Source organism: Anabas testudineus, chromosome 3 (assembly GCF_900324465.2).
Source record: "Anabas testudineus chromosome 3, fAnaTes1.2, whole genome shotgun sequence".
Classification (NCBI taxonomy): Eukaryota; Metazoa; Chordata; class Actinopteri; order Anabantiformes; family Anabantidae; genus Anabas; species Anabas testudineus.
Genome location: NC_046612.1, coordinates 17,293,397 through 17,307,832, shown reverse-complemented (window position 1 = coordinate 17,307,832; position 14,436 = coordinate 17,293,397). Strand labels below are relative to the sequence as shown.

At 40.4% G+C, this 14,436-nt stretch overlaps 1 protein-coding gene and 1 pseudogene across 1 annotated transcript; one reads left to right on the top strand and one right to left on the bottom strand.

Annotated features, from left to right (window-relative positions):
* Positions 1–595: 595 nt before the first annotated feature.
* Positions 596–7,517, top strand: LOC113174647 (receptor for retinol uptake stra6-like). The gene is made up of 17 exons (XM_026378727.1): positions 596–696; positions 949–1,015; positions 2,258–2,343; positions 2,430–2,569; positions 2,826–2,992; positions 3,170–3,277; positions 4,547–4,614; positions 4,797–4,873; positions 5,023–5,084; positions 5,196–5,358; positions 5,443–5,518; positions 5,648–5,781; positions 5,919–6,036; positions 6,140–6,241; positions 6,485–6,648; positions 6,932–7,069; positions 7,261–7,517. Exons 1-17 carry the CDS (start codon positions 596–598, stop codon positions 7,515–7,517), a joined length of 2,028 nt encoding a protein of 675 aa, XP_026234512.1.
* A 1,007-nt stretch (positions 7,518–8,524) lies between these two features.
* LOC113174541 lies at positions 8,525–13,590 on the bottom strand (annotated as a pseudogene).
* Positions 13,591–14,436: the final 846 nt, after the last annotated feature.

Below are 14,436 nucleotides of genomic sequence, written 5' to 3'. Positions count from 1 at the left end.
GTCTGTTAAGTAAGAGGCGGAGGGGGGGGCGAAGTGTTTAATGCCATGTTGTAACACAAAAATGACATTGCTCAACAAGAGTACTTTTATTACAGTGTGAAAACATCAACCATCACATTTGAATGATTTTTATCTGGGATTTTACATCACTTCACCGCTAAAACTTTAAATATCAAGAGGAAACATTCAGTCAGTCATTCTGATGTAAGTTGAAATCTACATCAAGTCAAAGACACAGTATAAAAACCCAAACAAATAAATGAATCAACCATAAATAACCAGATGTTTTCCTACAAGTTATCTGCAACCACATGTTGAATGAATAATAATGTAATCTCAAAGAGAAACGTCGGCACCTGGATTAGTTTCTTTCTCCACTTCTCTCATTCACTGTGATGTTGAACCTCTCTCACCCTCCACTCTGTGTCCTTAGCTCAACTGGAATGTGTTCGTGTGTTTGGTCCTAACACATTAAGGCAGCAGCAGCTCACTCAGCGAGGTGACCTGTGTGCTTCAGAGCAGAGCGTGTCAATCCAGGGGCCTCTCGCTGTTTCCTCGTCCTGCTTTAACAGTTTGACTCGACTAAACAGCTGAGATGAATCAAAGCAAGGTCGAGTTGGAGCCTTTTGAATATTCTTACTATGACTATTCAGACTGGTACTCGAACAAAGCAGAGCCAACCAAACCACCCAAAGAGTAAGTATCAAACTCCTCTTAAGATATTTTCAGTTTCTAGTGTTAAAAAAACAGATTCTGTTTCTGTTCACTTGTTAATGTGTTTATGGTGATCGCTGCTGACTTCATGATTTCATGGTTTACCCCGTTAATGCATTTTGAAATCTCAAAATCAGGTTTGATAGTTGCAGGTTTGTTGTGAATTTGAATAATCAAAGTGATTTTTTTCCAGATTTTACCAGATTTGTTTAATTATTTTCCTTTTTGTTACAGAACTATTTTGCCATGTTACCCCACAGCAGACGAGAGTCTTTTCCACACATGCATGCTGTCGATATCTGTGAGTAGACTCAAGTAAAAAGAAATGATCCTATGTCTGTTTTTCCAAGGAAAGTGATAACAGCAGTGTTTTTTAGCAAGTGCCTGCTCATGAGCCCTCTAGTGGCCGTGATTATGATCATAACAGAGAGGGTGAGATGACAAAGTTTAAAATAGAAAACAAGTTTACAACATTTTATGATTTTTTGTTATTATTTAGATCTTTTATCCATCAGTCTAAAAGTACATTTGTTAATTCAGTTGACAATATCATAGCAGTTATTGGGTTTATGTATGAATAAACAACTAGTCCCTTCATAGTAACCAGTTCAAATGTAGTGATGACTAAATCCACATCAGTCCAGACATTAGCTACAACCAGACTGGAAATGTGAGCTATGAAGAGTTTGTGCAAATGACTGAACTACAACACTGAAACTACTCCACTGTTTTCCTTCAGAGCCAAACTAAAGTTGAATACAGTAGAAGTAGAAGTTATTTTGATCTTCCATTAAATGCTTCTGAACCCATCAGCTGTCTTTGCTTCATAATGATGTCAAACTTAATTATGTTTGCTCTCATTTTGTCTTCAGCCAATTACGACTGAGAGCCTCTTTAACTTGGTCAAGAGAGCCCCTCATACCTTTATTTTAAATGGACATGGACTATTTCCTCGTTCAGTAGATAATAAACCAAGCTGAATCACTCCAGCTAATCCGAAATAACGAGACATGTGGTCTGAAGAATGCCTTTTTAAAAATGAGGTTCTTTAAATGATACGTATCTGAAAAACATACAGGAATTCACTCTGGGATCTGCCATGTGTAGGAACTAAGGTTGGGCTGTTAAAACAATACAAGGCAAAAGATGTAAAATGACCAAATAACAGATGATTATACCCTGGGCCCACTGACCGCTCATTTAGTTTTGAGTGTATGCACTTTATAAAGCGTTAAGAAAAACAGGCCGTGTCTTCATTCCTCAGTAGAGCGGTACAATAAGATGTTTTCAGGTATATGAGTTAAGGACATGCTTTATTTTCAGATTTGAGTTTAAATGTGAAATCCGTGTTTAAACCGCATGTGTCATTGTCCTAGTTATGATAAATGTCTGTCAGCTGGGAATCAGTGATTAGATTTATTTCATCTTTCAGTATGTTTCAGTCCAACATGAATTATGAAAACTATATTGTTATAACTCTAATAGGAGTGCTGTTTGGGATGAGGCATACACAGGTCCTGATGAGTTTTATTTTTCTCTGTAGCTGGTGATCATGTTAATCCTGGCAGCTCTCACCAGGAAAAACAAATTCTGTCAAGGATTTGCCAGAGGATCCTCCAGTATTTTCAGGTGAATCAGGGAATTACACATAGAAATGGGACTTTAGATTGCATGTTTGTCTTATTTTATCAAAATGTTTCTGTATGATGTCATAGTCCAAACAACTTCCTGGACCAGACTCAGCAAAAAGGCCTGGTCATGGCTGTTTATGGACTGGTGTTCAGCAAGCTGGCAATGTTGGTCATCGCCCCGGACCCTCTGCCTTTCTCCAAAGACACTCCAGTGGAAATAAAAGGTTTATATATAAATAAATATATATAAAAGTGCTGTTATAGTGCTGTGATGATAACGAAGGGTAGATTTTATATAAACATTTTTTACAAAATGGTACCTATATTCAAATTAATAACTGGTCTGTGCTGGTTTAATTTAAGATTCTGGTGCCCCCAGTGATAACAGCCACTAGATCAGACTGTTGGTTACGAGGCAGCTGTGTTTTCTGTTTTGACAGCATCATGATACTCTCCTCTCTTGTATCGCTTGTTTGTCAGAGTACATGAAGATCGTTGCCATATTCTACTATCCAGTTCTGTATTATCCTCTGCTGGTCTGCGGCACACTGCAGCTAAAAACAGGTTATGTGTTCGGGACAGCTCTTTCCTTCACTCACTTCGGGGTCCTGGTGTGGCAGAAGTTTGACTGCCCAAAGTCTCCAGAGGTGAGAATCTGATACCACGTTTATTTTGCATAGATGTAGACAATAAAACTCAGTTCCTGCAGTAGAAATAGATCATCATATAACATGATAAAGCAGGAGTATAATGAATGTACTCATTCATTAATGTGTAACATTCCTCAATGGACTATTGAGACTTTGACTTCTTCCTCTTCACAGATCTATAAGTACTATGCTCTGCTTGGAAGTCTGCCTCAGATGGCCTGTCTGGCGTACCTCTGCGTCCAGTTTCCTTTATTGTTTGTTAAAGGACCAAAGACTGATGAGGTGAGAAAAGTCAGAATGACGACACCAACATACAAATAGAACATTTTGCATTACGCCTCTGGTGCAAGTAAATTAAGAAGCATGAATTTCAGCTATGTAAAGCATAACTACGATTACTCTAAGCAGCTTGTGCAATAAAGTGGGTTTAACTTAGTATCCTTGAGCAGATTATGACGAGAGAGGTGAATTTTTTTCCCTTTCAACCATATTAAAACAACAGGGTTTTTGTTTAAACAGCAGGTTTAATCTGTCTACAGTCTCCATCAATGATTCAGATTAAAAAACTCCCTGTGATGAAAATAATAAACAGGGAAACCATCACATTCAGTCACTTATCATTCAAACTTCTACTTCATGTTTTTCTTTTATTTTTTTATTTACTTTTGCCAGAAATTGAATTGTTATTGCTCCTTTATTGAAAGCGATGGTGTTATGAAACACTGATTCAAGCTCCCAGTGTTTATTTTAAGGAATGCACAGTATTAATGTTACAAACAACCCACAGAATAACAAAAAAATGTTGTCACCTTGAAATAATGCTGAACCCTCCTAAAGCCCCATTCAAATAGGATTTATTTTGTTTGGTGAGGTGGGGAGACTTGAAAAAATCTGAGTGTGTAGTAGGCAATAGGTGAATAGGACAGGTGAAGCAGGCTGGGCTGCAGCAACAAGTCTGCTGAATAGTATGTGAAGCTATTTGGTAAATGAGGATGATTGAATTATTGTGACTGATTGGGGATAACGAAGAGATGAGCAAGTTTGGGTGAAAAAGCACAGCATCACTTTAAGTGTGAGGATATTTAAATAGTGGAAAACAGATGATTAACTGATTATCGGGTAGATGGTAGAAGTTTTCAGCCCCGCCTTAGTACTTATTACAGCTAAAAATATTTACTGTTATTCAACAAATTGTCCAGTCCGCCTGTAATTAATTTCTCATCTGAAGTTAAAAAAGATTTTTTCGCCAGCTCAGTGTGAAATTTGTATTTTTCATAAAAATGTAGCAAATGTTTTTGTCACTGACAGATGGAAACATGTTAAAATACCAACATGTAAGCCTGTTTGCAAACCAAAATATTAACCACATCATTAAATTGCATCAAACAGATGGATGAGCGAAGTTCAGTAAATAGATTCCTAAACTTTTATTATGATTGACTTCTTCTTTTCTCCAGTTTCATGGAGAACTGTATGAGTGAATCGAAGTGAAATCATGAATGGGAATATTGTTATAAATGTTGAAATAAAGTCTAATCCTTTTGGTTACAGGACCTTGACAGCAGCTACTATACCGACTATGTGAAGTCACTTCTCAGGAGAAAGTCTTCATCTGTCAGGTAGGACTGACCTCTCATTCAGGAAATAATGTGTTTCTGCTTTAGTGACACTAAATGAAAATGATCTGTTAATGTACTGTATGTTGAAACTTGATTTGTGGTGATCATATTATAATTAAAAAGACAAACATTCATTGTACATGTGCCCAATGTGATTCGTTTGCTGTGTTTATGTACTGGAGCTCTTCAACAGAGAAACCAACTCTGGCAGAGAGAATACTGGAGGTGCTGAAGAGCTACATTTACGTACCTGAGAAAGGTGAGTGCTCTCACAGAAGCTGTTTCATAGTTATTTTCTTTACTGACACAGTGACAGTAACTTATTTAAAGCTGAATCGTTGGCAGCTGCACAAATAAGGTCTATTGTGACAGAGGAGTTTCCCATAATTACCTCCTCTTGTCTTCCAGTGTTTTGTTTGCCACTGAAGCTGGTGGTGTCTGCATTTGTTGCTGTAGTGGCAATCTATCATGTAAGTAAGTGTAAGAAGGAAATGTAATGCATTCACTGCTGTTTATTATTGAGCAGCACACTGTAAATGCAACACGTAGTCTTGGTAAAACCTCTTTGTTTCACCCTTCAGACTGCATTGCTGCTGGTCGTCCTGGTGGTCCCCACTCTGCACATTGTTCGCGCTGGTATTGATGAAAACATCGCCTTCCTGCTGATGGGGTTCGGGATCGTGCTTTCAGAAGACAGGATGGAGGTTGTGAAAATTGTGACTTTCTATACCTGGTTGTTGGAAGGTGCGTGCAGTCAGAGCACTTCATCAAAATGTGTGCTTTTAAAGAAACCAAACTGTTTATTTAACGCTAATGTTTGTTTGTTAGTGTGCTACCTCTGCGCGGTCACCTTGTCTTGTTTGGTCAGTCTCGTCATGATCATGAAATCCATGGTACTTCATAGGTAAGTCTGTTAAAACCCCACAGATAAGAGTTACTGGTCACTGGTCACAGAGAAATAATGTTTTACAAGTCGGCTACCTTTTGTAGGTTGATTTTTTGCCTGGTGGATCACTGCTTTAATTTATTCCAGGTCAAACCTGAAAGGACTGTATAAGGGAGACGTTTACAACCTCTATAACAGCCCGAAGACCATCAGTCCATCTAAGCCTGGTGTTGTCTGTTGGATGGGCTTGACAGGATACCAGGCTGCAATCACCTGCCTCGGTAAAGTTTAAACAAACTGAACTGCAGTATATATAATCCTAATGATGACATTTATGCTGACATCAACTGTCAAAGAAAACCTAGCTGTGGAAAGATGTTTTAATTAAAACTGTTCTAATTGTGTGCTGTCTTGGCAGGACTGGGAATCCAGACTGTTGTGTTTTTCATCTGCTTTTTGTTCCTGGTGTTTTTGATGATTATCCCTGTTGTTTATGGTCATAACCTCATCGCCTTTAAAATTGCAGGAAAGGCATGGTGAGCCTTCTTCTTTTCACATAGCCTTTTTTGTTAACGATCAAATCCTCACACACTACATGACTTTTATTTTTTTGCATTTTCCATATTTGCAATGCCTCAGGCCGGTCTGGGTCACCCTGACACTGGCTACAGTGCTTCAACACCTGACTGCTAAGTTTGCCTTTATCAAAAAGGAATCTGGAACAAGAGACCTGAACAACAGGTATGTGAAGCCTGTTGCTGCTCATTAATTGGAACGAAGTTTAGACTTTGATAATTACTGTAAGAATACCTCAGCCGTTAGTGATGGAGGGTGAGAGTCTCCTGGCTGCTGAAGATTCGTGTGTAAACTCTGCCTCGTGCCCTTTTACCAGAATAAAGAAAATCTTAGCTACAGTTTCTATGTGGCATCTATTGTATTTATCATCCTAATTTCTTTCTGAAATACTTTCTTTTTTTTTAACAGAGAGAGTCTGTATCTCCTGACGTACCTGCTGTTCCTTATCAACACTGTGGTGGGACAGATAGTCGCAATATGGAGAATGGTGATAACAGCTTTGTACAACATCATCCATTTCGGTCGTATTGACATCAGTTTGCTGCACCGCACTGCTGAGTCCTATGACCCAGGTATAATCACATGTTTTTGAAAATGACTTGAAACGTATAATGTGGTTTCTGTCTCACAGTGAGTCAGCTATCAGGCTGTGGCTACCAGAAAGCCTGAAAGCATGCAGGACAAATTCGTGCTACTTTTTATTAGGACAAATTATTTGCTGGTGACAGATACAGTAGCACTAACAGTTTAATATGACGTTTAGGTTAGGTGGCCAAAGAAAAACATGAAGGCACAGAGTAGAATGTGTTTTTTGACAGAGTTTAATACTGCTTTGTGACCTTTGACCCCATCCAGCCTACAGATACTACACCCACTTTTTAAAGGTGGAGGTCAGCCAGTCACACCCAGTAATGAAGGCTTTCTGTGGTGTGCTGCTGGACATTATGATGGAAGGTGGCAGTGCTGGACAGAAAATAAGAGATGCAGAAGAAGGTACAGACCCTGAACTATACACACAAACACAAACACACACCTGTACATGGATATATGTGTGTTCTTCAAGGATCCTGGACTATGCTGTTTAATGTATAATACATGATCATCACTGTGACATGATTTTCAAATCAAAAAAGCAAACCTCCCCTTGTCTTTCCCTGCTCTGACAGCCTGCTCCATGTTTTCAGGGATTCAGAATAGCGTCAGCAAGGCGGCCAAAAGCAGGAGGCTTCGTTCTCGCTGGCAGCTGCTTTATACATTGGTCAACAACCCCTCCCTGCTGGGCTCTAGGAAGCACTTCCAGACACGGCAGACCGCAGACAGCGCCCTGAATGGCACCCCCAACCACAGCTTCAAGAAAGGTAGTAAGACGGAGTCCAGCAGGCCGACTGTGGATCCAGATCAGCCCACTGAAAATCCAGCAACTGAAGATAACACTGACTGAGATCCTGATCCTAAATAGTCAAGTTGTCAGTATAGGCCAAATAAAATCTGGTTAGGTGGATATGACACTGTGAGCAAATCCCACTTTATTCTGTGTGACGTCTTTTCATTCATTGGTGTTTATGTAAGCTGGAGATGTGGGTCACTCTTCACTGTGCATGTCATAGTGCAGGACTGTGAGACGTGGTTTAGTCCCTGACGCTCAACGACTTCTAAAAACAATGGTCTGGCACGTAAATAGTAACTTAAAATAGAAGCTGAAATTCAAAAATCAAACATAAGTATGATGACAAATCTTTAATTTTATCATGTGTGTCCAATAGTTCAGAGACATGAACAGTGCACAGACTGACGGTGTAGATCAATGTCAGCGTCAGTCCTACAGTACAGTAGGAGGTCGATAAAGGGCCAGGGTCTATTTTTGCCCCAGGTTAATGCAGCTGTCAGCACATACTGTACTTCTCAGTATGTTCTCTGTTTCAGAGGACTTAATATCATAAATGGTAAAAATTCTAGCAACATGTATTAAGCACAAATGTGTAATAATCACTGATGAATCACTGAATTAACAACTGCTTTAGTCCACAGTATCATCACATGCTGTATTCAGAGGACAGGATAGTGTTTTTTCTTGTACAGTACTTTTCCCCATATATACTGTTTTAACAGAAATGCAAATAAACTTCTACAGTATTACATTAAATACGTAACTATGACTTAATCTATATTACTTGTTTGTGGAGTGTCTATTAGTTCCTTAATTGTTCCCTCTTTAAATCACTAAACTAGTTCTAGTCTATTTGAACTTCCAAGATGTTTTTTGTTCTGTGTAACATTATTTATGTTAGTTTAGTTATAGTATATCCTACTTTTTTTTAATCAATTTGTCATTTTATTATCCAGACACCTTTGATTATGATGCGCTTTTTGCACAAGTAGCAAACTTATTGCTTTTAATGCTGTAGACATAAAAAGGAAAAAACTGTTATCAGTATTATTTTGTTCAAACTTTATTGAGGCACATAGGAGTCGGTGTTGGTACAAACATTGACACACTTTGGTAAAAACATAGTTCATTTTCCTACAGGGGTATAAAACTGAAAAACAGCCGCACACACAGACCCAACGTTCTTATTTGAGTCACGAGTATAAACACAAAACACAGCATAAAGCATTTCACGAAAACATGCAGCATGCAGATTGTCTAACACAGTACTCTGGAAAATACCACCGGACGGACATGTGACCCAGATACAGCAGAGCAACGGCTTCACATAGACACTCATACTGTAAGAGCTTTCACCAGCATGACAGAGAGCCTATTTAAAACACCAAGTTTGTTTTAGTGAAGACGGTTATGATTATAGGAACTGTTCATAATATAACTGGACAAAGAGCTCACAGCTGCAGCACATGACACATTTCTAAACAAACACTGAATCTCTCTTATGAGATGATTCATTTTGTGCATTTTTAAGAATCTGCATTTCTAATACAACAGCGCAAATTTACCGAGCAGCTCCAGTTACAGTTAGGTAGTTTACTTGTTTTACTTGCTACAGTACGCACAAGCTTTGCTAAAGTTTTTAACACAATGTATTTTGATAACTGCTATCTTCATCCTGACATCGAATGGAAGGTCCAAAGGTCAGTTTGTGGTTCTTGTTTTAACTGCCTGTATATTAGGATCATGTCTAAGAAGTAAATGGACATGAAGGCAATAAAAAAATTCATAAAATGTGCTAAATGATTTCCTTTGCAGAAACCTTTTACAGTTCTACCTGTAGGAAGGTGCTGATGACAACAACTTGGGCTTGGCAGCACAACACTAACAGTGTAGTAGAGAGTTTATAACACGTTGTAAAACTTAAATCTCCAACATACATGCATAAGTTCAGTGATGTTTCCTCTTTGGCCAAAAGACTTCACATCATTTTTCATCAGCTCTCAGTGATTCATGTGGTTCATGTAATTGCCACAAAGGCTTCTTCAAATGTAAACCACACAAGAGGTCAAATCTCCTGCCTTTAAAGATCTATCCACTGATATTCCAGGGTTGACAGTCGTCAGTGTCCAAGACGTTCTTCGTAAGAAGAAGAAGATTTACTGCACTTACTGAAATAAAATAAAAATATCTGGTCCATGCATCTCATGATTGTCTATCTATGTATTTTGGCGTTACTAAAGCTGTTTGTAAGTAGTAGTAGCCTGAAACACCAATGCTATTTTAGTCAAATCTGAAGCTGCACAGATACTGAATGAATGCTTTGATTTAACTTCTCTTATCAGATTTATAAGACACATTTTGCATGTTGTGTGCAAACTTGTGTCACTGACCAAGTCAGTAAGAAATAAGATAATGGAAACTCCTAAGAAAAAGGAAAACAAGCCGTGATGTTTCCAGCTACAGCCTGAACCAAGCCTAGAGGAGATTTACCTAAAGCATGTGTCTGGAAAGCATCTGCAGTCACTGAATGCTGCAGATTTGGGTTTGGTTTGAAGCCAGTGAATACATTTTGAGACTTGTTTTATTATTTCTGTACATTTTAGGGGTGGAAACCATAAGCAGTGAAAGGAAATCCAGTTTTACCCACAATCAATGCATACAATAATATTCATCCACACAAAAAAAATTACTGGTTTGGATATTTGTAATTGTTTGTAATATTCACTGCTTCAGCTCCCAGTGGTAACCTATCACTATACTCTGATCCTACCTCACAGTCGTGTAAATTGCCCTTACACTGAGACAAAGTAAATGACTCGGTTACCACGCTTTCTTCTGTATCTGCCTCTCTCTCCCCGTCGCAGCTCTCCGTCTCCCCCTCCTCCTCGTCCAGCTGGCTGCCGTTAATCTTCCTCTGAGACTCGGTGTGAGGTCCGTGGATGTTAAAGTTCACTGTGAGATTCCTCTCCATGTGGTACTGGTCTTTGGCCTTCAGGATCAGCTTGTACGTCTTGCTACGATATTTGTACACCAGGTGGAAGCAAGTTGCACCGAGCAGGGGCACGGTAGACACAGTCAGCAGGCAGATGCTGACTGAGATGATGATGAGCAGGTTAGGCACCCTCCTCCTGGTTGTGAACAGCACCTGGACCTCACAGTCCTCTCCCCTGTAGGTCAGGCACAGGGAGTAGTTGGTGCCAGGACGTAAACCACTAAACAGATACGTGGTGACGCCTTCCTTGATCCTCGACCACTGCACAGCCGAGTGTTTGCGATCGGCAGTGATGCACAGATATAGGCCGTTGGAATGGACTTTTTCAGAGGCATCTAAAAGCCTCTCTTCACTGTCGGTGTGGAAGTTTCCAGATGTGATAGCAGTGTTGGCCCGGTCGGAGCTCTTGTCTCTGGGAATGAGAAGAGGGTTAAGTCTCACTGTCGCCTCTGTTTCTGACACCCCCAGTGCAATGACACCAAAGTCAAACGTGTACTGCTTGATATCATCCAGGCTCCCATTTAAAACATGGCTGGAAATGTACCTTGTATTTGCCGTCAGGCCACATTTACTTACATGTGACGGATATTTAGTGGCCTCCTCATGAGACTTAGTATTAATCTCTGCAGAGGGCGGGACTGTTGTCATGACATCCATGATGTCTTTTTTCTTTATACCAGGAAGATGCACAGAATCAAACACGGATATTTTGTTGTTTGTTTGTTGTATAACTGGCCGTGTTTTAGTGTAAGTGGGTGTCGTGGTTACTTGTTTTATAAGTGTTGGTTTTGGTGGGGCCACCACCTCCACTGACACCGAATCCTCTGCTCTCCCAAACTCATTTGTGGCTGAGCAGCTGTAATTGCCTTCGTCTTCTTTCCTGAGGTTTGAAATTATGAGCGTCCCATTATTAAACACTTTGACAGGGTGGTTTGGCACTAAGGGGTCCTTGATTATTTCAGCTGAGTCTTCCTCATGTGAACGACAAAGCCAGCTCTTGCTTCAGGCTTTTGCTGCGAATATTCCACATGACCAGTGGCTTTGGGCTTCCTTCAAATTCACACCACAGGACTAATGCAGTGCCCTTGTAGAAAGTTGTGTTATGGATATTTGGCTCAGTTCGTATTGTTACATTTGGGCTTGTGCACTTTGACTCAGGCAGTTTCTCGATCACTTCCCCTTTAAGTTTCTCTGGAGTTGCACAAACGATCAAATTCCTCTCCTCGATGGAGATTGTGGTTGTTGTAATCCAGTCTCTGAGCCAGTTGAGAGAGCAGGTGCACGCATATGGATTACTGTAGATCTGCAAATGTGACAAAGACACCAGACCATCAAACGTGCCTTCAGCTATGGTCATGACTTTGTTGTTGTTGAGCCGGAGGGATCTCAGGTCTTTGAGGTTAGAGAAGGCGTCCCTCGGCAGGTGGACCATCTCGTTGTGGTTCATCTTCAACAGCTGCAGAGCTGTGAGGTTCTGCAGATCCTCCCAAGGAAAGTCTACGATCTTATTGTGGCTGATGTCGAAGTTACGCAGCTGAACCAATTGTGCAAGAGTCCCTTGTTCTATGGACATTATCTCATTGTGGGCCATCCACAGCGATGTCACCTGGCCAACATTGTGAAAACTTCCCACTGGTATCAAGCGGATCTTGTTAGCAGAAAGACTCACAGTCGTAACATTAGGAGGCAAATCGTTTGGGACTTCTGTTAAGCCTTTGTAGGCACAGTCGGCAAAATGACGGCCATGTTTATCTGAGCAGGTACATAGCTCAGGACAGGCGAGTCCAGTGGTGAGGACGGTGGCAATGCACAAAGCGAAGCACAGGATGCCTGCAGCTGCCATGATCAGCCCCTGTAAAACAGTGTCACAGTCCATCTGTCAATCAGAAGATTAGACTGGATTTATTGAGCACATGTGAGACAAAATGATCAGTAAGAGAAAAGCACCGTTAAAGACAAAATAACAGATGGTTCACTGTCGCTTGCTGTTTTGTTTTATACAATATTTAAATGGTGAAGCATTGTCATTGTGTTAGTGAGCAGCTGTGTTTACATGAAACATGCAGTTAATTGTCAGTGTTTGGAAAAAAAACAGCAGCCTGTGATTTTGGTTCAACTCTCAGAGAAACTCTTCTGTTGTAGAATATGCTGAACAGTGCGTGAAAAGGCTGAGTCATTTTCTGAGTGATGACAGAAACCTAAACGACGAAGTTTTAAACCCCTCATTAGCACCATCACTAAAACAAAGTTCTTCCATTTGAGAAACGATGTGGTCAGGAGTGGTGCTTGTGTTTTGAGCACATTAGTAATTAGAGTAATGAACTATTCACTGGACAAAACATTAAATGTGCCAATGCTGCTTTCTATAACAGGGAAGACAGGGGGACTAGTCAGCAGTTTGTTTCATACTTCTTTTGTGCATTGTTCATTATAATAACTTAAAATCTTACATATTAGGTTTCAGTAAGCATTTTTACTATAATTCTATGGCTTGAAATATTGGTGACAAGACAACTGAGCATCCTGTGAGTGATCTTGTATCATGTCTGCAGACATAGCAGCCTGTGTAAATAAAGATTTAAATAACAGTGCACATGTAATCATTTTTACTTTGAGGCTCTCAGGATGCTCTCCGTTGACATGTGTCTATCCCTAGTCTGAATAAGAAACCGTGAACCTCCATCGTGGTGGTGTCTCTGGTTGAAGCCTCTGGTTTCAAACTGCGCAGCAGTCTCCGGAGCTCTGTCCTTGGTGCTGAAAGGCAGCCGCACATCTGCATGTCTGTTTCCAGCAGTGTGATCTGCAGCCTGGAGTGAGTCCACACCGCTGACCTTCACCTGCATCATAACTGTGCGTGTGATGTGACACATCGAGATGTGACCAGAGCTCGTCGGTGCAGAAGGATCTCGCTGCAGGGTTGCGCATGAAAAAATGTGACGCGCAGTGGAAAGAAGAGCTCCTCACCTCTGAGTCACCGGCTTACCTGCGTATCTCTTGTGTTTCTGTCAAGAAATCCGAAGACGTCGGTCGGTGTTTCCGGTCAAAGCAGCTCAGGCAACATGTTGGCTTTAAGTTTGAAGCTGGAGTTGAGTCGGTGCGTGTGTCTGCGTCTTCGTGGGTACATATGTTGTGTTGTCTGAGTGGTCTGCCCCCTCCTCTCCTCATTCTCTCCCATCCACTGCTTCTCTCAGCTCTGGACTGAACAGCACCGACATAAAAAAAAAAAAAAAAAAACAGAAGAGTGAATTAAAGGGAAAACGACGTCAACATGTCCGCTTCTTAAAACAGATGATGGCGACGACAGATGTGATGACTGATGCTGAGCTGACGCTAAAACTGTTAATGCAACGTTAAATGAATAGAAAACCATGGTCAAGAAAGTGGCACATGTCTTCAGTTCGTGTCTGTCGTCTTATTTAATAGTTTAACTTATAGTGGTAACAATACTGCAGTATAATGCTCATGTCAGGCAGGTTTCAGATCAATGATTTAGTGTTAATTAGTGATGGAGAGGTGTAGTCCTTCACTTGGTCCTTATTTCACCTCGTCACCTCTGTCAACACCCTGTCCCAAAGGTCAGGTCATGATCAGAAAGTAACCTTAATTAAGGGGGCACAGAAAGAGCGGCCAACTTTATTTATAAAGCCCTTTAAAAACAGCCTTTGCTGTCCAAATTACTGTACACAACTAGTCAAAAGAAAAACTAAGCAATTAAGACGATACTTAAAACAATGAAAAATAATTAAGATGACACAAAAACAAAAGAATAAAACAAAGGAACAAACACAGAGTCTTCATGCTGAATTAAAAGCCAGTGAATAAAAATAAGTCAAGTAAGATTTAAAAACCGACAGTGAAGGTTCCTGCCTAATGTGCAGTGCTAGGTCATTCTATAATTTGGGTGCTGCAAGGGCTCTGTCCCCCCTAGGCTTCCTCCTTGACTTCGGTACTGTCAGGAGAAGCTGGTCAGCTGACCTGAGA

What these genes read in the sequence shown, in the direction of transcription:
- LOC113174647 (XM_026378727.1), top strand. Translation starts at nt 596, where the DNA reads ATGAATCAAAGCAAGGTCGAGTTGGAGCCTTTTGAATATTCTTACTAT. An exon ending in CTGTAGTGGCAATCTATCAT is followed by an intron (nt 5,085 to 5,195) that starts GTAAGTAAGTGT and finishes TTCACCCTTCAG; the next exon opens with ACTGCATTGCTGCTGGTCGT. An exon ending in TGCTGAGTCCTATGACCCAG is followed by an intron (nt 6,649 to 6,931) that starts GTATAATCACAT and finishes GACCCCATCCAG; the next exon opens with CCTACAGATACTACACCCAC.